Consider the following 20871-nt stretch of genomic DNA (forward strand, 5'->3'; position numbering starts at 1 on the left):
CCAGGAGCTCCATGCTATGAACCCTAGCATGGGATCAAGCGCGCCTCAGCGGCCCGCCCACCGCATGGCGCATGCGCTGTCCTGACGCACGCGGCGCCGTGACGTGGACAGCGGCACACACCGGGGGTGTGCTCACACGCCGGCGGCGCGCACGCGATGGACGCTTGGCATGCACGGGCATGCGCACTCGCCTGTAAATTTAAAAAAAACGCGCCAATCGGCCTCTGTAACCCCGGACATTGGATCAAGGCTTACTGGTAGTTCTGAAAATAAACAGGGGAAAATATATATATATATATATATATATATATATATATATATATATATATAAAATGAACCCTCAACGGGGAGTACTCACCATCCCAAGCAGCAGGGCCTGTCCTGCCAGGCCCAATCTTCCCCCATCACGGCGGGTAGTGCATCCTAAGGACCTTCAGGGACCGGGTCCCCCATATATTGGGGTCCACACCCCTGGACCTGTAAAGCACCCTTTGTGGTTTCCTTGGGCAAGGTTGACCAGAAATACCAACTTTTAACAAGGGTCCAGCGCCTAAAAAGGACACATTACAAGCAATACCTCGTTCTTGAGCCGAGGTTCGGGTACCATTCACTTTAGCTTAGTAAGCCATCCGAATGGATCCAATTATAACGTCCTCAGTGGGACATTTCTTTGAAGAAACTGAAGAGCTTCAACAGCCATGACCATCACCTTCAAGACACTGGTGATAAAACTGAGGCACTTCCTGTATAGGAGGGGTTATATGGGAGGAACCGTCTTACTATTGGTTGCCAGTGTCCAATCACCTGAAGGTAAGCGTATAACCCACATAGTCATTATTATGGTGCTCTGTGTCCCGTGATGTACGATAAAGAAATCATCAACTTAGCATTTTGGTATCGGAGGTCCCCAACATTTCTAGAGGCGCGGAGGACTTCGTCTCTGTCCCTGAAATTGAGGAGACGGAGAATGAAGATGTGAGGGGGGATCCAGGAGGCCCCGGTTTAGGCGGTATACGGTGTGCCCTCTCAACCATGTAGTGAGGCGACCAGCAGGCCTCAGGTAGGAGGTCATGTAACATACCCTCTATGAAGGAGGTAGGATTGTTCCCTTCTGCTCCCTCAGGTAGGCCGACGATACGGAGGTTATTGCGCCGGTTTCTATTTTCGGCATCTTCGGCTCTGTACTCCAGGGCCTTTACTTTGGTTTAAAGGGTGCAGAGTGCTGCTCCGTGTTCCGCCGTTGTGTCTTCATTAGTACTCAATCTTTGCTCCGTCTCAGTGACTCGCAACCTAAGTTTGTCTATGTCTTGGCGGATTAGACCCATATCCAACTGAACAGCCTCAATTTTTGTTAGCGTAGATTGGCAAGTGGCAATGGCCGCCATGACGTCTGCCAGCCAGGGGAGTCAGGACTCATCTGAGTCCATGAGGCTCGTCTGTGAGGCTCTATGGGCACTGCGGGTGGTGCGAACCTCCGCACAGGGGCAGGTGGGCATCTGAGGGGAATCTGGCTGTGGTGGAAAGTCAATCTTTTGCCCCCTTTGCTATACTTTGCACTGGAGTTCCTGTGCCTCATTCAGATGTCTGGGGCCCTTCTCTTGGCTATAACCTGTAAACAGCTGGGGGAGCTTGTCAATGGGGTCAGGGGTAGTCAGGTAAAATGTCCTGTGTAGAGTATGCCCCCAGGCAGTCTTTCCCCTCACCTGCGACCTCTGGAGTACAGTAGCTGTCCTCTTCAGGCATCCAAGGGCCTGCAGGGGTGTTCAGTCCAGCCGCAGCCTGTCTCACCCAAGATGTCTGGGCTGGGGGTGCTCCAATCCTTCTCCTGCTCCTCAGCCAGTGCCCCCCAATCCGCTCAGGACACCCTCTTCCGGGCTGAGGCCACGGGTTGCATCCAGGCTGGTCCGGAAGCTGTGGGCCGTCAGGAAAGGCCACGGCTGCGGCCTAGAAGCTCGTGGGGGGAGTTCGTCCCGGGTTCGGCCTATAGCCCCTCAAGGCCGGATCTCCCTGCTTCCATCCTCGGTCTGTGCTGGTCGGGGAGCCTTGCTCTGCAGAGCCGATCGCACAAGGATCCTCCGTCCCGCTCCGGGGCCCACCAGGAAAAGCTGTGGCCTAGCTGCACGAGGTATGCCGGGAGACGTCCGGGCAGCCCGTCGATTGCGGCCCCAGAATAGAAATCACTCTCCCCCCTCAGCAGTCGGCAAGTCTAGGCACCCTCCTGGTCAGCAGGGGTGAATTTCAGGGGTTTTTAGCCGCCCTGGATCCGGTTAAAGATTGCAGAAAAGCGGAGCTCTCTAAAAAGCAGCCGCTCACAGAGCCATCTTGGCCACGCCCCCGTAGTGATATGTTTAGCGCAAAGGACTTGGAGTAGTTAATCTTTAGGTTCAAGATAGTCTTGAATTTGTCTAGAATCGACATTAGGTTAGGAAGGGACGTTAACGGGGACGAGAGGAAGAGCAGGATATCATCTGCAAAGGTGGCAATCTTGTATTCCCGCTAGTGTACTTCTATGCCTTTGATGTTCGGGTTTGCTCGAATGCAGTGGAAGAGAGGTTCTAGGGTGAGGATATACAGTATAGGGGAGAGAGGGCACCCCTGTCTGGTCCCATTCTGGATGGGGAAGGCATCCGACAGGTGGCCATTAACCCGGACTCTAGCCCTGGGGTTCGTGTATAGTGCCCTGATAAAGGTCCGCATACAGAGACCCAGCCCCGGGTCCTCCAGGACTGCGTCCATGTAGTCCCAGGCTACCCTGACAAATGCCTTTTCCACGTCCATGGCCAGAAAGCAGCCCTCCCGTTGGGTAGTGGTGAGCCAGTGGTGCAAATTGAGGGCTTTAATGGTGTTGTCCCTGGCTTATCTCCCAGGGACAAAACCAATCTGGTCTAGACCCACCCATGCAGGTATATGATAGGTCAGTCGGGTGGCCAGGATCTTGGTAAACAATTTAACATCTGCATTTAAAAGGGAGATGGGTCGGTAGTTGGCTACATCAGTGGGATCTTTGTTTTCTATTGGGATTACCGAAATACAAGCCTCTAGGAGGCTTCCCGATTTGCAAGGTGAGCGGGAGAGGGCATTGAAGGCTTTAAGAAATCCCAGCGCTAGAAGATCAGCGAAGCTCTTATAGTATTGTGCCGAGAACCCGTCCAGTCCCGGACTTTTGCCAGGCTTCTTGGCCTTCAAGGCCTCCTCCCACTCCTCCACCGAGAGCGGGGCTTCCAGTGCTTCTCTATCCTCAGTTGAAAGCGCCTGTGGGCTATAAGTGGTTAAGAACTCCTGCGTGACATTAACGCGAATGTTCTCGTCTACCAATCTGTGTTCATGTGTTTGGAGATCTTAAAGTTTGCTGTTAAATAATTGAAATTGATTAGTGATCTCCTCATTTTTGGAAAGAATAGCCCCATCGCTACCTTTTGATATGGTGTACTGTAGTTGTAAGGGTTCGGTTCGGACTTGGTCCGTGAGGTGGAATACAAACGATTTTGCGAGCAGTATTGAAACCCCCTTTGTTTTGGAGTCCGCACAAGTTGCATGGAATACCCCAGGAAATCTACTATTGGATAAGCGGGGTATGGATCCCAATTTAAAGTGTGTTTCTTGCAGAAATACCACTTGAGCTCTGTGGCGATGTACCTCCGCAAGAACGCTACTGCGTTTTTTGGGTATATTGAGACCCTTTGTGTTTAGAGAGTAGACCTTGAGGGATAAAGGAACTGATGTCTGCACTGTAGGAGGCATGTTTAATAAAGGGGGTTGTTTAATAACACCTCCTAGGTTTGGATGGGATAGGTTTAGGGGATAGGGTGGAGGGTAGGAGGTAGGGGGTAAGAAGGAGAAAGTAGGAAAACAGAAAAGATAAGGAAAGGGAACAAGCCCAGTTCAGAAGGCAGCTCAGATAGCTATCGTAGCTTAAGGGGGGCTCGCAGCAGGTGTGGTACACCTAGTACCTTAATAGGGGGTGGGTCAAACTTACCGGAGGTAATGTCAGTCCCGATGAGTTACCTAAGAGGGGAGGTTATGGGGCGAGGGGTAGGAAAAGAATATTTCGGATTAATTCAAGTGGGGAGCAGCCCCCTTGTGGTGGGGTGAGAACTTAGCACCAAAAACAGAGGTACGCACCTCGTCATCCAGAGGCTCCAAAGGGCAAACATAAACTTTGATGGGTGGACATCCGTCCCAGCAGATGGGAGCTGTGTTGGGCAGGACCAGGCAAGCCCAGAAGGGCTAATTCCTCCCAGCTTCCCGGGTTCCGGCAAGTACGGGATTCCCCTCAAGCTAGGGCCACCCATAACAACCTATTAGTACATCCTATGAACATGTAGAGTAGCCTGTAACAAAATTATGAAGTGTTAAATATATCGCGCTAAGAAATTTTAATTAACTGAACTAACCCAATTGCCACGTGAGCTACCATGGTGGTGGTGTATTGAGGCCCCCAGCCCCGGGGGCACCCAAATAAGGGACACTTCCCACCCACCAGCGGGTTTCCAAGGTGAGATCTTTGGGTGAACTCACCCATAATTGAACAAGTGACCTTGCATACTTTTATCCAACTTAACTAAGCTAAACCATGAGGGCTCGTACTCTACCCCAGTCGGGTGAAGAGCACGTGCCCCCGAGCTGTGAGTTTCCTCGTTCTACAGGTCGCAGCCAACTATAGTCCGATAACCGATCATAGGTCAGGGCTGAGCCTCACAGGGTATCCAAAGGAGTATCCCGACCCATGGGCGGTTATGCATGAGAAAATGTCAAAAGTAAACAAATTAAACAACAAACAACAGTATACAGTTACATTCAAAGTCCCAGATCCGGTGGACCACAACGGCCACCCCCCCAGGCCCAGGCAATCAGAAGCAATAGTAGTAAGGTTCTGCACTGCCAGTGAAATGTGTGCAACAACAGCACGGTGCCCTTGGGCAGAGGGGGGGAGGAGAACCAAATGACCGATCCTAAGCATTAGGTACAACGCTGTTGCTGTCAGAGGTAAACAGGTGTCCATCAAACTAGATTCCCTGATGTGGTGACCAGGAAGTCAGTCTCATTGAGAGCAAGGCCCAGGACCAATTGAATTTGAAAGGGCCTCCGATTTTACCTTGCAGCTACTGTGTATCCTCTGTTAGCTGTTTCGGAGCTGTGTGAAGGGAAGAGAACGTTTCTTCCCATGGGTCAGCTGATTCATCAGATGGGAACGGAATTTTTAACCTCGGCTGGGGTTGAGGTACATCTCAGATAGGATCACAGAGGGGTCAGGGCATTGGTAGAGGTAGGTGCCTACCTCTGCCGATTTTAAAGTCCAGAAATCGTTATAAGGCCTCAATGTCCTGGTCTCCGGTTGCTACAGAGCCTTATCAAGTAAGTGTTTTTCCTCAGAACCTGAAAGAGCAACCATATGTGTGCCTCTCAGTGTGAGGTAGGGTATGCGGTAGTGCAAAGGGTGGAAGGGAACCTGGGGCAGTGTCAAACCCCCCCCACAACTCCTTACCATTCGCTTGTATCTTGCTTGAGTCTGGGAAAATGGCGTGAGCCAAGTCTCTGGGCAGTGTTAGTTGATGAAGGTAGGCAGGGGGGAGCAAGGGCTACATCACAGCCCTCCGTGTTCCGGTCGCGTATTCAAGGATTTGTTTTGCGATGAGCAGAAGATGGGGAGGCGTGCGGGCTTTCATCCGTTTCCATGTCCCCGTGTCTTCTAGGAGGAGAATTACCTGAGGTTCTGCGGCGACGTTGTCTGCTTCTCTGCGACCTCGGGGTGTCGCTAGGGTGGGCAGGAATCCAGGGCTCCGCTTGCAGAATAGCACTGTACCAGTCCGGGACCATGGGAATGTCCAGTGCTTCACAGAAGGGCCGAAGGTCCGATGGCGTTCGCAGATGTGCTGTGCAATTTCCAGCGGTTGTCTGCAGGCAGAATGGAAATTTCCATCTATAGGGGATGCGTCTGTCCCGCAAAACTTTCAGGAGTGGGCAGAGGTCTCTTCTATGCTGCAGGGTGATGGCGGATAGGTCTTGGAACAGTTGGATGCGTGCTCCTTCATATGCCAAATGAGCGTGGTTTCGGGCCAGGCATAGTATGTCTTCCTTTTGGGTAAAGCTGACCAGGCAGCATACTGCATCCCTGGGTGGGTCAGTGTCCCTACCCCTAGGTCTCAACGCTCTGTGACACCTTTCCATTTCTACCAGTGCATCTGGTGGTATGCCTAGGAGGGTATTAAATATGCCCCACACAGCGGCCTGCAGCTGGGGTCCCTCTACTGTCTCCGGGATCCCGCGGACACGCAGATTGCGTCTGCGGCCCCTATTATCCAAGTCCTCCATGTGCCTGTGCATGTCCATGAGGTGCTGTGTGTGTGTGTACTCAATCTTTGTTGTACCTGCGTAATGGCCAACTCCACATGCTCCAGGCACCCTGCTACAGCCTTAATGTCCAGTTTCAGCTCTAAGATGGCTGCTGACAATGTATTCTTAATGTCAAGCACGACCTGCTGTAGGTCTGCTAGGCAGAGGAGAGGAGAGGCCTGTGAGAGAGACACATTCATGAGGGGTTTACAGGAGTGTCAGCGGCGGCTGGATGTCCTGTGTTACTACAGACCGCAGCTTGAGATGCGGCCTGTGTGTCCGTGAGCTGGGTCCAGAACATCGCTGGGATGTTCCTGCTGAGTTGAGTGGATGGGTCCGGATGTGACTGGGAGGTCGGCTGGCTCTTGCCCGCCATCAGTGTAGCCGCAGATCGGGGCTATTTTAGCTGCTGGGGTGCTTCGGTGGAGCTCTGGATGATAGAGCTCTGTCTCTATATGGCCATTCCGTTCCGGCGCCAAGCCACGCCCCCACTAAATACATTTTTAAAAGCCTTTACAGGTTACCACTTTAGATTTACAGAGGAGGTCTACTGCTAAAATTACTGCCCTCGATCTGACCTTCGCGGTGATACCTCACATGCATGGAGCAATTGCTGTGTACATTTGACGCCAGACCAATGCTTGTGTTCGCCTTTGTGCGAGAGCAGAGGGGGAAAGGGGTGTTTTGGTTTTTTTTGTTTTTTTTTCTTATTTTTTTTTGCTTTTTTATCTTATTTTTAAAGTACCCGTACCCGTGCTTTTTTAATCATTTTTATTGTTATGTCAGGGAATGTAAATAGCTATGATAGCAATAGGTAGTGACAGGTACTCTTTTTTTGGAAAAATTGGGGTCTATTAGACCCTAGATCTCTCCTCTGCCCTCAAAGCATCTGACCACACCAAGATCGGTGTGATAAAATGCTTTCCCAATTTCCCAATGGTGCTGTTTACATCCGGCGAAATCTAAGTCATGAATTGCGCGTAGCTTCCGGTTTCTTAGGCCATAGAGATGATTGGAGCCATTCTGGTGTCTAATCAGCTCTATGGTCAACTGGCTGAATCACCGGCTGCATTCTCAGGTTCCCTGGACAGGAGAGCCAGAGAAAACCATGGAAGACGGTGGAGGGGACACATTCCCTCCCACTGCTTCTAAAAGCAGTCTAGAGGCTAATTAGCCATTAGGATTGCTTTTACATGAAAGCCAACCACTGGCTGAAAAGAATGATACCAAGATGATACCTAAACCTGCAGGCATCATTCTGGTATAACCACTCAAAGTCCAGCAACATACCAGTACGTTGCTGGTCCTTATTGGGCATATATTGTAATCTTTTTTTCCATGCAGCCTGTGGGCTGAACGAAAAAAAGAGATTTATCGGTGGGTATGCCCACCATTAGAATACCTCCCTTCATTCACCCACTTCTAATGATGGACATACATGCACCATTTTTATAAATGCCGAAGCATGGGGGCATCCGCCCCAAAAGTTAGGAGCAAATCGCTCCTCCGCCCCTGCTGCCCCCATGCTTCGGCATATATGCTCTTTTTTTTTAACTGTGGTGGTGAAATCGCCTCCTACAGCGCTGGAGTCACGGCTTTATGTATCGTGGGAGCAAACGCTGTTGCTGTCAAGATAAATAAATCCGCGCTGCAACTGAATGGTGTATCTGCTAAGCAAATGATGGTTAACAATAAAACAAAGTAACATTACACTATAACAGTAAGACATACCATATCTGCAAAGCAAATACAAAAAAAAATAGTAAAAAATAAAACATTTTTTAACGCAACTTGTGCCTAAAATATATGCCGAAGCATGGGGGCATCCACCCGTAAAAGGTAGGAGCAAATCGCTCCTCCGCCCCTGCTGCCCCCCTGCTTCAGCATATATGCTCTTTTTTTTTTTTAACTGTGGTGGTGAAATCACCTCCAACAGCGCTGGAGTCACAGCTTTATGTATCATGGGAGCAAACGCTGTTGCTGTCAAGAAAAATAAATCTGCGCTGCAGCTGAATGGCATACCTGAAAACAAAAAATGGTTAACAATAAAACACAGTAAACAGTAAAGTATAAAAAATTGCATACCTGAATAGCAAACATGATAAAACATAATAACAATAAAACATTGCAGAATAGAATACAGTAAAAGAGCAGAACAATAGAGAGAGAATAGAGAGAGAGAGAACAATAAAACAACTATTTTTGGTTTTTTATTTTATATATTTTTTTTTTTTACACTTTTTTTTGTAACTGTAACTTTTGTAACTGTAACCAGTTCCAGGTTCGGGTCTCTCAAAATGCGATGGCATCTTGGGAGACCCTGTGAAAGTGTGCCTTTTCTGTGCAATGCTGTACCCTACGCTAATATTCAACTAGTGTATGGTAGCGTTCAAAACATTCACCAATGCAAAGACCAGGATTGTCAGGACAGGAGGGACAATAATAGCGGGTGTCACGCCTATATCCGCGCTTGCTGCAGACACAACATCTTTTTTGAGGGGTTCGTTGGGTAGAGGTACTTGGGAGGACATAAAATGCCTCTCATGCAGCCGGCTTACTGCATTTGGTTGGGGATGGTGAGGTGGAGCACCGTCTGGAAACAGAAGGGCTCTGACGATCTCTTCCTGGAATTTAAGGAAGGATCCAGTCCGTCCTGAAGCTCTGTATAGCACATGAGCGTTCAGCAAAGCCAATTGAAATAAATAAACAGACACTTTCTTGTACCAGCGTCTGGCCTTATGGGCAACTAGGTACGGCGCCAACAACTGGTCGTTGAGGTCCACCCCTCCCATATTAGGGTTATATTCGTGGACACAGAGGGGTTTCTCCACAACACCAGTCACCGTAGGAATTTGGACCGTCGTGTCTGCATGAAGGGAGGTAAGAACGAAAACATTCTTATTATCCCTCCACTTCATAGCGAGCAAGTTAAGCAGGCTCTCTCCCCCAGCCTAAGACGGGAATCTACAAACCGCTGGGGAAAGCCCCAGCGATTAGATCGCACAGTGCCACATGCTCCAATCTGATGATCAAACAAGTGACTAAAAAGTGGCACACTTGTGTAATTATTGTCCACGTACAAGTGGTACCCCTTTCCGAATAAGGGTGACACCAAGTCCCACACAATCTTGCCAGCACTTCCTATGTAGTCAGGGCAGTTTGTCAGCTATACGTGACTATCTTTGCCCTCGTAAACCATAAAACTACATGTATAGCCTGTGGCCCTGTCACAGAGCTTATACATCTTGACCCCGTATCTGGCACGCTTGCTGGGAAGGTACTGTTTGAATGACAAGGCGCCAGAAAACTTAATTGGGGACACATCAACACAGACAACTTGATTGGGAGTAAACAAGTCTGCAAAACGTTGGTTGAAGTGGTATACGAGGGGCCGAACTTTGTAGAGCCGATCGTATCCAGGGTCTCCACGAGGACGACAGAGTTCATTGTTGTTGAAATGCATAAACCGCAAGATCTGCTTGTATCGTGCCCTGGTCATGGAGGCAGAGAACACAGGCATATGGTGAATTGGGTCAGTGGACCAATATGACAGCAACTCACTCTTTTTAGTTATGCCTAGGCCCACAAAGAGCTTCAATTCGGGAACCGTAATTGGTCTCCAATTTCTGGCAAGGGAGGACTGGGGAATAGTGGTGATGTGTTGACCAGCGTACAAATTGCTTTGGTCCACAATAGATCTGTAGAGATCTTCGTTGAAAAACAGCTAATAAAAATCAAGTGACGTAAAATCAACTGTTTCGACCTGAATGCCGGGTTGGACAGTGAATGGGGGAAGTACGGGTGCTGCAGAAGTGGTGGGTTCCCAATTAGGATTGGCAAATGCAGCAGGAAGGGCACTATGGGCACGACGGGCCTGTGTTTGTCTTTTTCTTGGTGGCAGCGGGACACTACTTGTGCTTGCCACCTCACCAGCTTGAACTGCACTTATGGGACTCGCCACATCACCAAGTGATACTGCAGTGCTGGTTTGACTATGACCAGGGTGTACTAGGCCGCTGGTGCTTGCCAGTTCACCAGAAGGAATAGCGGCGCTAGTACTACTCTGCTCCATATGAGGGACCTGTGGTTCTTGCACCTCAACAACAGCAAAAGAAGATTGGGGTCGGGTACGCCTGACCTTGGCAGGGACCACAACTCCGTTGTCAGAGCTATCTGTCATGGAGCCGCTGTCGTCTACAGGATCATATTCTGAGCCTGAATCTGACAGATAAGTGACTTCTTCTTCACTATCTGTGATGCTCAGAAATGTGTAGGCCTCTTCACTAGTGTACCTTCGATTTGCCATTTTGGGCTCTAAATTTAGTGGTACAGTAGTGAGACTCTGCTATTGGTGTTACTGTGACAGGGGGCGCAGGGGGGTGATTGGGGGGTGAAAAGTGTGCCTGCGTGTTCTACTGTAATGTGTAGTGTTGGTGCAAACTTACTTGATGTCTTCTCTCCTCGGAAGCCGGAACAAAAAGGCTTCACGAGGAGCGATGACATCACTTCCTCTGCCGCTGTTTACATTACAGCAGCAGAGGAAGATTCTCATTCGCCGGGAGTGATCGCGAGGGGGTGGCCATGAATCAATGGCCTCCCCCTCAGCACAGATCGCTCCTGGAATGAAGCCGTCCACCACGGGCACCCGGGGGGGGGGGGCGTTGTGCCCCCCTGCCCGCGGGAGGCAAATCACGTATTACATATGTGATTTTTCCTGCCCATGCTATTCTACCGCAGTATATCTGTGTTGGGCAGTCGGCAAGTCTAAAGGCAACAGTGCTGGTCGTGGACACGGTGCATCCTCATCAGCACGTGGCCATGGGGCACGCTTGTCCTTTTTCTCGGCAGCTGGCTGTGTTGAGCCACAACATGCCGAAGAGTTGGTAGAGTGGATGACCAAGCCATCCTCATCCTCCTCATCCTCTGTCACCCAGGCTACCTTGGCTGCCAATGCAGGTGCCAAAGCGGCCTATTCCTTGGACTCGAGGTCATCATTCGTTTCTCCTTCCCTAGTCCCACCGAAGGAGTCCCCCGAACTGTTCGCCCACAGTGTCGGGTACATGCTCCAGGAGGATGCGCAGCGTTTTGAAGGCTCGATGATGGTACCCAGCTTGAGGAAGGCAGTATCTTGAGCCCAGAGAGAAGGGTTGCCCAAGAAGGACAACAAACTGGCAGTCATGCTCCCCCAGCTGCAGCATACTGCCAGGTTTGCTCCAGTGACGAGGAGGGAGGGTATGATGAGCTCACTGACTCTACGTGGGTGCCTGATAGGAGAGAGGAGGAGGAGGAGGCACATCTCCAATGAGGCAGGATACCCTCCAGGGGCCAGCTTAAGGGCAGCCAACCGACTGCATCACACCGTAGAGCTCCGCAAGTGCAGGGCGCTGGTAACTCCGCGTGTTATTCCAAAAGTTCTTTGGTATGGGCCTTTTTTGAGACGTGTGCAGCAGATCGCACCATTGCTATTTGCAACATATGTCTGAAGCGTATCAAGCGTGGACTAGACAGCAAGCGCTTGGGCACCACATGCTTAATCAGATATATGTCAAGCTCCCATGCTGCCCGTTGGCAACACTACCTAAAAGACCCACACCAAAGAACAAGGTGCACCTCTCCTTGCTCCTCCTCATCAGCTGGGATCTCCAACCCCACTATACCTTCAGTCCTCTCAGAAATCTGCACTGAGAGGAATGAAGATGTTGAATTAGGTGTGCCACTGCCAAGTACTTGCGGGCAATCTGCTATCGGTACACTAACGTCCTATTCTAGCAGGCAGATTTCCCTACCCCAGTTGTTCCACCGGCGAAAGAAGTTCGCTCCCAGCCATCCACATGCCCAGCGGTTGAATGCTAGCTTGGCTAAATTGCTAGCACTTCAACTGCTGCCTTTTCAGTTGGTAGACTCTGTCCCCTTCCATGAGTTTGTGGAATGTGCGGTACCTCAGTGGCAGGTTCCCAAACGCCACTTTTTTTTTTACAGCTCTCTTCCGGCATGTGGAAGGCAATGTCCATGCCTCGCTGGATAGGGTGGTCAGCAGTAAAGTGCATATTACCGCTGACTCATGGTCCAGCAGGCATGGACAGGAACGTTGCCTATCTTTCACCGCGCACTGGGTGACTCTGCTGGCAGCTGGGAAGGATGCAGGACAGGGTGTAGTAGTGTTGGAGGTTGTTCCACCACCACGCCTCCAAAATTCTACTAGTGGTGATTCTACACCTCTAGAGGTATACACCTAGAGGTGATGCCACACCTCTCTCCTCCACCCTTTCCTCCACCCTCTCCTCTTCTTCTTCCTCCATGACCTCTTCCTGTGCTGATTTGTCCTCGGAACCAGCGGTGCTCCGTAGGCGTTCAAGGGGCTACGCAAGCACGCAGGCAAAAAGATGCCATGTGGTGCTTGAGCTAGTGTGCTTGGGGGACAGAAGTCAGGAGTCTGCCAGCTCTGCAGGGCCGGCTCAGAGGTGTTTGACGCCTCGTCAGCCTAAGCAAGGAATGGTGGTTTGCGACAATGGCACCAACCTCCTCTCTGCCCTCCAACAGGGACAACTGACCCATGTGCCCTGTTTGTCTCACATCCTTAACTTGGTGGTACAGCGGTTCTTGGACAGGAACCCAGGCTTACAGGATGTCCTGAGGCAGGCCAGGAAAGTCCGTGCACATTTCCGCCAGTCATATAATGCCAGTGCTCGGCTGGCTGACCTCCAAAAGGGATTTAACCTGCCCAAGAACCGCCTAATCTGTGACATGCCCACCAGGTGGAACTCAACGTTGGCCATGCTGCAGCGGCTGCACATGCAGCAGAGTGCCATCAATGAGTACCTTTGCGACTATGGCACCAGGACAGGGTCAGGGGAGCTTATTTTTTTTCCCCATGCCAGTGGGCCATGATCAGGGATGCATGCACTGTTTTGTCACCATTTGAGGCGGCCACGAGGATGGTAGGCAGTGACACTGCATACATCAGTGACACTGTCCCTCTTGTCCACCTGTTGAAGCACATGCTGCGTGGAATAATGAACAGGGCACTTGAGGCAGAACAGAGGCAGGAAAAGGAGGACATCCTTACCTCTCAAGGCCCCCTTTATCAGGACAGTGTTCCTGCATGCCGGCCGATCACACAGGAAGAGGACGAGGAGGATTGTGTCAGCTTGGAGGTGGAGCCTAGCACTCAGCATCAGCAGCAGTATTCAAGGGATCATTTACAGTCCCAAGAAACCCATGGACTTGTACGCAGCTGGGAGGAGGTGGCTGCGGATCATGTCGTCCTTAGTGACCCAGAGGACGCCGGACCGAAAGCCTCAGAAAACCTACGCTGCATGGCCTCTCTGATCCTGCAAAGCCTGCGGAAGGATCCTCGTATTCGTGGTATCAAGGAGAGGGATCATTACTGGCTGGCAACCCTCCTTGATCCACGTTACAAGGGTAAGGTTGCAGACCTTATCTTGCCGTCGCAGAGGGAGCAGATGATGAAACATCTTCAGGAGGCCTTGCAGAAAGGTTTGTGCAACACGTTTCCAGAGCCTGGGAGATTACAATTTCCTGGTCATCCTGGACAACGTGTTGCTGAGGCTTCGGTCAGTCACAGAAGGAGTGGTGGAGAAGGTGGCCGCCTGACCGATGCGTTCAGACAATTTTTTTGTCCGCAGCCCCAAGGTATGATCAGTTCCAGCAACCATCGCCAGCGTCTGATTCACATGGAGCAGGAATACCTAGGGGCAAGATCAGACTTGGACACCTTTCCCACCGGAAATCCTCTGACTTACTGGGTCTTGAGGATGGATCACTGGCCAGAGCTTGCACATTATGCAATTGAGCTACTGGCCTGTCCTGCATCCAGCGTTCTTTCGGAATGCACATTTAGTGCTTCTGGAGGCTTTATAACCAATCACAGGGTGCGCCTGTCCACCGAATCAGTCGATCGGCTGACCTTCATAAAAATGAATCAGTCTTGGATCACCAGCTACCAAGCACCTGATGCTGATGTAACCGATTGATTTTTTTTTTAATGTGAGATCCCTTCAAGACTGCCTATGCTGATGCTGAGTGACTATCCTGTTATGCTGAGTGACTATCCTCTTCCTCCTCAATGTTCATGCTGATAGTTTGTAAGAACATTTTTGGTTCTGGGCACCGCCACCAGTGGCTAAGGCACAATTTTTCAGCCCCTGTTCAACAGGGGTGTGTAATTACAATTTTTGATGCAATACTTTGCAGCAGGGCTCATTCCTGTGCTCCAACTAGAGTATCTGTGAGGGGTTGCAGTATTGTGGCACCAGCACCAGTGGCTAAGGCCCAATTTTTCAGCCCCTGTTTAACAGGTGTGTGTAATTACAATCCTTGTTCTAATATTTCACAGCAGGGCCCGTTCCTGCACCCACCAAGAGTAACTGTGAGGCCTTACAGTGTTGTGGCAACACCACCACACTGTCCACCACCAAAGGCCCAATTTTTCTGACCCTGTTCAACAGGGGCATGTAATTACTATTCTTGATCTAATATTTCACAGCAGGGCCCGTTCCTGCACTCACCAAGAGTAACTGTGAGGGCTTCCAGTGTTGTGGCAACACCAACACCTAAGGCCCAAATTTCTGCAGAGTATATAGGGCAGGCCCCTACTTTCAAACAACCACTCCTACTTGCAAATGGAAGGAGACAACAGGAAGTGAGAGGAAATCTACCCCTAGGAAGGGAAATTCTCTCCTGTAATGGGGCGTACACACAGTCGGACTTTTCGGCTACAAAAGTCCGACAGCCCGTCCGACAAACTTTCGACGGACTTTTGGCGGACTTGCGGTGGACTTTCTAACGAACAGACTTGCCTACATATGATCACACAAAAGTCCGACGGATTCGTACGTGATGACGTACACCGGACTAAAATAAGGAAGTTGACAGCCAGTAGCCAATAGCTGCCCTAGCATGGGTTTTTTGTCCGTCGGACTAGCATACAAACGAGCAGATTGCTGGGTCCGGTGGAGTTATGACGTAAAGATTTGAAGCAAGTTCCAAATCTAAAGTCCGTCAGATTTGCGACTGGAAAAGTCAGCTGAAAGTCCGGGGAAGCCCACACATGATCGGATTGTCAACCGGGTTTGGTCCGTCGGCGTCCGTCGGACTTTTGTAGCCGAAAAGTCCGACCAGGTGTACGCCCCATTAGAGTTCCTTGTTTAACTAAAAAACCCAAATTTTCAAAATCCAATTGTCATTGGGACAGAAGGTGAGGTGAAATCTTCTGAACAGGTGCACAGACAGCAAAACAAATGTTACAGGGGTGATAATCCTTCCCTATGTTTTCCAAAAAGCTAAATAAAAGATTTTTTGGCTGGAGCTACACATAAAAGATGTACCAGTTCAAAATTACAAACAGATTCTACTTAAGAACAAACCTACAGTTGTTTGCACCGCCTGTATACTGCTGTTCAGAGCATATGGGGGGCGTCTACACCTTTCCTTTTTTTTATTTGGGTGCGGTGTTCCCCTTAATATCCATACAAGACCCAAAGGGGCTGGTAATGGGCTGGGGGGGCGGGTTTCCCAATGATTTTCATCCATATTGCCGGGACCAGACATGACATTAAAGCCGCAAGCAATTTTAAATGACCTTTTTTCCTTTAGAAATGTCATTTTGAGCAGGGACTGTTCTAAACACGGGAAACACACGCTACTTTACAGGCATACTATAGACACCCGCAGGCACGATATTTAAAGGAAAATTTCACTTTTATGTTTTCAATTTAAGCATCATTAAAATCAGTGCTCCCGAAAAACGTCAGTTTTTAAAAACTTTTTTCTGCATTGATGCATGTACCCCGGGGCAGGACCCAGGTCCCCAAACCCTATTCAGGACAATAACTTGCATATTAGCCTTTAAAATTCGCACTTTTGATTTCTCATGTTCGAGTCCCAAAGACTTTAACGGGGTTCAAAAGTTCGCGCAAACTTTCGGTCCGTTCGAATGTTCTGATGCGAACCGAACCAGGGGGGTGTTCGGCTCATCTCTATTGACAAGCCACTGATCACAGATATTCACCTTTTTTTTTCTAAGGCGCCAGGCAGACAGTTACCGAAGTCCAGGAAGTTCTTTGAGAACTATATGCCATCTGCTGCTGTGGCAGACGGTACTTATAGTTCATTCATTCACAGAACTCTGTGAATGAATGACCTGGCTGTGTTTTCAAATTGTGACAGCGTATATAGGGAGAAGATCCCCTGTCCACTGTTACAGGAAAGGGAGGGATTGAGAGGTAGGTTGCTGAACATGTTACATGTTACACCCTAAATACTGTAACATGTCCAGATAGGTGAACTTTTCCTTTAAACATGTTATGTTTACTGACCTCTTCCATTCCTGAATGAATGATTGTTACTGATCAGTCCTGTGTTCATTCATAACTAAAGCATAGTAAACAGTGTTTACTATGTTTCAGCTTGTGAATGACCAGGAAACCTCTGTACAGAACACTTCCGGTTCAATCACTCTGCAGTGCAGCTGAGGCTTCAGAGATAGAGATTGATGAATATAAGTCCACAATAATTTTCTCTGTTTTAAAGATGAGACATCAGGGGTCTGTTTAGACCCCTCATATTTTACCAACCCCCCCAAACAGGGATGTTAAAAAAAAGTAAGGGTTCATTCACACAAATGAGTGCATGAGGGGCTTGTTTGTAAGGTTGGAGCCGCCAGTTATGGAGATGAAGCAATTGTACGAACACAGCTGTGGGTCCTAATTTGACAGGTGTGCAGGTGCGGATAATGACAGCAAACTGTCTGTGTTCAGGGCCTTGCACCAGCACTTGCACTCCTGTCAAATCAGGACCAGAGCGGTGTTTGTACAGCCAATTTGTCCCCATAGGGTGGGGGTCAGCAACCGATCGCGATCTACCTGTTGATCACATGCAGATTATGGGTTGATCACATTCTATTCCCTCCCTTGCTGACCCACAGCATAAAGTGATTCTCCTCCACCTGTGGCGTGGTGCATGGAAGCAAATTACCTGAGTGTATTGCACTGATCCTCTCTTGTCTATACCAGAACAAATAGATCTGTCACAGCAGTTTCCCTGCACTGCTTTGAAACTGCTTTTTCACTACAGACTACTGACTCTCTGTACCGTGTCTTTTTGATCCTCCAAATACTGTCTTTCTGCCCCCCCCCCCCCCACACACACACACTGTGCCGTCCAGCCCCCTGCACTGTGCTCTCCTGTGCCCCCCGTACTGTGCCCTCCTGAGCTTCCCTACTCTGCCCTCCTGACCCCCTGTCCTCTGCCTTCCTGACCCCTGTCCACTGCCCTGCTGCCCCCTATAAAATGTCCTACACACTGCTGACCTCTTTGCACTGCCCTAAAAACTCATGACCCCTGTACTCAGTTCCTAGAAACTACTGACCCCTGTACACTGCCCAACAATCTAGTGCCCCCTGTATGTTGCTGTACAATGCTAATGACCCCTATCCCCCTGGAGCCAAAGCCTCTTTCTGACATTTGTTGCTTACAAGTTAAAATCTGTATTTTTTGCTAGAAAATTACTTAGAACCCAGAAACATTATATATATATATATTTAGCAAAGACCCTAGAGATTAAAATGGCACACTGTATTTGCGCTGTAGTCTTTCAAAAGCAATTTTTTGGGAAAAAATATACTTTAATGAAAAAAAAAAACAGTTGTTGATGTTACACTGAGTAAATAGATACCTAACATGTCATGCTTTAAAATTGCGTACGACAGTGGAATGGCAACAAACTACCCTTCTTAAAAATGATAAACTACGCTACTTAAAACTACACTACTTAAAAATCTCCATAGGCAATGCTTTATACATTTTTAACGGTTATCCATTTAGAATTACAGAGGAGGTCTAGTACTAGAATTATTGCTCTTGCTCCAACAATCGCGGCGATACCTCACGTGTGGTTTGAACATTGTTTACGTTTTCGTCGCGACTTGCATATGCTTTCGCTTCTGCGTGTGCAGCCAAGAAGGCTGGTGAGTGACACACAGTCAGGAGGACTGGGAGGCATGCCTGAGAGGACTGGGAGCAAGGGAGCAAACAGTCTGGAATGGGTGAAGAGCCAGTAAGGAAGACTGTGGTGGCACAAGCAGTGGAAAGAGGCAGCTGCAGACAGGAGGGCTGTCAGGGCCTGAAGAGGTGGTATTGGGATCAGTAGCCACGTGGGACAGCTAGCACTAGGACTACCATTTTTGCTACACCATAGGGGCCCGCGGTCCCTGCCTGCAAAGGGCATTTTTGCTTTGGACCTGGCTGAGCCAGTGTCAGGCCTGCAATTCAGTGCTAGCTGGTCCTGGGAGTTGTAGTTCTACAAGCAAGTTTGTGCTGGAGGTAGAAGAAAAGAAGTGTGTATATACCGGTGGTGTATATAGTTAGTCCCTAATTTCTTATCTGCAATCAAGTGAGTATCCCATAAGTACCCTATCCCCATCCAAGTTAAATCCCCTAAATAATAAAAAACAAAAACCCGGTACAAGGACTATTTCTTGAATGTTGGATGTCTGGGAATTTGTGTGCCTGGCTGTGCAGGGTGAGAGATGCACCACAACTACCAGCAGCCCCATACGGGGGTACCACTACATACATACTAATGACTTCTGTACAGTTCCCTAAATTCTACTGACCTTTGTACGCTTCCATACATCCTACTGGCCTCAGTACACTGCCATACATCCTACTGACCCCTATACACTGCCCTATATGCTACTGATTTCTGTACACTGCCCTATATGCTACTGACCTCTGTACACTGCCCTATATGCTACTGATCTCTGTACACTGCCCTATATGCTACTGACCTCCGTACACTGCTTTGCATACTAATAGCCTCTGTACAATTCCCTACATGCTACTGACCTCTATACACTGCCCTTTGTACTACTGACCCCTGTACACTGCCCCATATATTAAAAGTGTATTGTTATATCTACCTGTGCAACACTATATGAAAAATACAGATGGGTTGCTGCTGCTTTTAATATGAGGTATACCTTACCCCAAAAATTGTGCAATATAAAAAACAAAGCTGCGCTACCCTATACATAAAAGTGCAAGAAGTGTTGTGCAATATTGTACCCCAATTTCCAACCAAGGGTTAATACACTATTTAGATTATGTATTCATGTATTCTGTGCAAACAAATCAATTACATATAAGCGCTTAAGATAAAGTCTTCACTCCTAAAGTCTTTCAATGTGACCAAAAATAGTTGATATCATCAAACCAGATTAAGTGCTTGTGCTGTGTTCAATAAATAAAAGTGACATAAGTCCAATAAGAAAAGTGTCCCAGTCTGTGAAAACTCAGTGCTGCAGTTGAAGAGTGTCCACCTGTATAATACTCCATGTAATCATACTCTAAAAGTGACCACCACAGCCTCATCACAGGTGCCCCCACCAGGGTTACACTCATCGGATTCTGTTGACCACCCAGGAGTATTGCTGGAATGGTCAGATAGCGCTTTAACTTAATCTCCACTTTAGACCATTCTCCCATAACCATGGTCCTGATATTCATTAAAAAGGACATAATATAGTGCAAAATGCCTTTTATTTAAAATGGTGCCAAAAAGATCAAATCTATTGCACTATAGTGCTACATACTATACATAGGTATGTAATTCACATATAACCCACCTTCATAATGCCTTCCATGTGTTGCATTTGTCTTTTAATTATTTGTTTATTTGTTTTTTTTAGGTAATCCCTGTGGAAAGCCTCAAGAAATATTAAATGGAAGAGCTGAAGATGATAGTAGAGAATACAAAAATCGTGAACGTGCTGCCTATGTTTGTGTTGAGGGGTATAAGTTGTCTCAAACTGAACCTGCATCATGCTCTCTTGGAAAATGGAAGGATGTTCCACGGTGTATATGTAAGTAATACATATTCTGATTCCTGCAAAGACAAGAAAGTTATAGATGTACTGTATATAACAAGCATTAGACTGAGATGAGCAAACTTTTAATATTCCTGCTGAAAATAAATCTGATCATTTTGCTTTAGGAAAATATATCACAATTCAAACATTTCTCAAATGTGGGATTTCTTATGCCGCGTACAAACGGTCAGACTTTCCGGCATACTTGGTCCAGTGAACCAGAGTCCGCCGGACAATCCGACCGTGTGTAGGCTCCGGCGGACTTTTTTTTCTCAAAAGTCCGCCGTACCTAGATTTGAAGCATGCTTCAAATCTTAGTCCGCCGGACTCAGTTCCTGACGGAAAGCCGTTTGCCTGTATATGTCTGTATGCTGGTCCGACGAACCAGATACGACGCAAGGGCAGAGTGCTGCATCTCGCGCTCGCTGCAATAGGAAAATCAAATGTTCCTATTGCGGCGAGTGTTGGGCATACCAGGCCCTTAGGTCTGGCATGGATTTTAAGGGGAACCCCCTACGCCGAAAAATCGGCGTGGGGTCCCCCCCAAAATCCATGCCAGACCCCGATCCGAGCACGCAGCCCGGCCGGTCAGGAAAGGGGGTGGGACGAGCGAGCATTGTGTCAACATGGGAAGAAGAGAAGAAGCCCA

The 20871-nt window shown here is 48.6% G+C and overlaps 1 protein-coding gene across 4 annotated transcripts in view; it reads left to right on the top strand.

Annotated features, from left to right (window-relative positions):
• Window positions 1–20871, top strand: part of LOC141103381 (coagulation factor XIII B chain-like) — a gene marked incomplete in the record, with an annotated part of 968440 nt that overhangs the window by 634720 nt on the left and 312849 nt on the right. For all 4 annotated transcript variants that reach the window (XM_073592895.1, XM_073592894.1, XM_073592896.1 and 1 more), the window contains 1 exon segment: window positions 20043–20216. In XM_073592895.1, the coding sequence (XP_073448996.1) occupies window positions 20043–20216 (174 nt within the window).

The sequence above is a fragment of the Aquarana catesbeiana genome, linkage group LG07 (genome assembly GCF_042186555.1).
Source record: "Aquarana catesbeiana isolate 2022-GZ linkage group LG07, ASM4218655v1, whole genome shotgun sequence".
NCBI classification, from domain to species: Eukaryota; Metazoa; Chordata; class Amphibia; order Anura; family Ranidae; genus Aquarana; species Aquarana catesbeiana.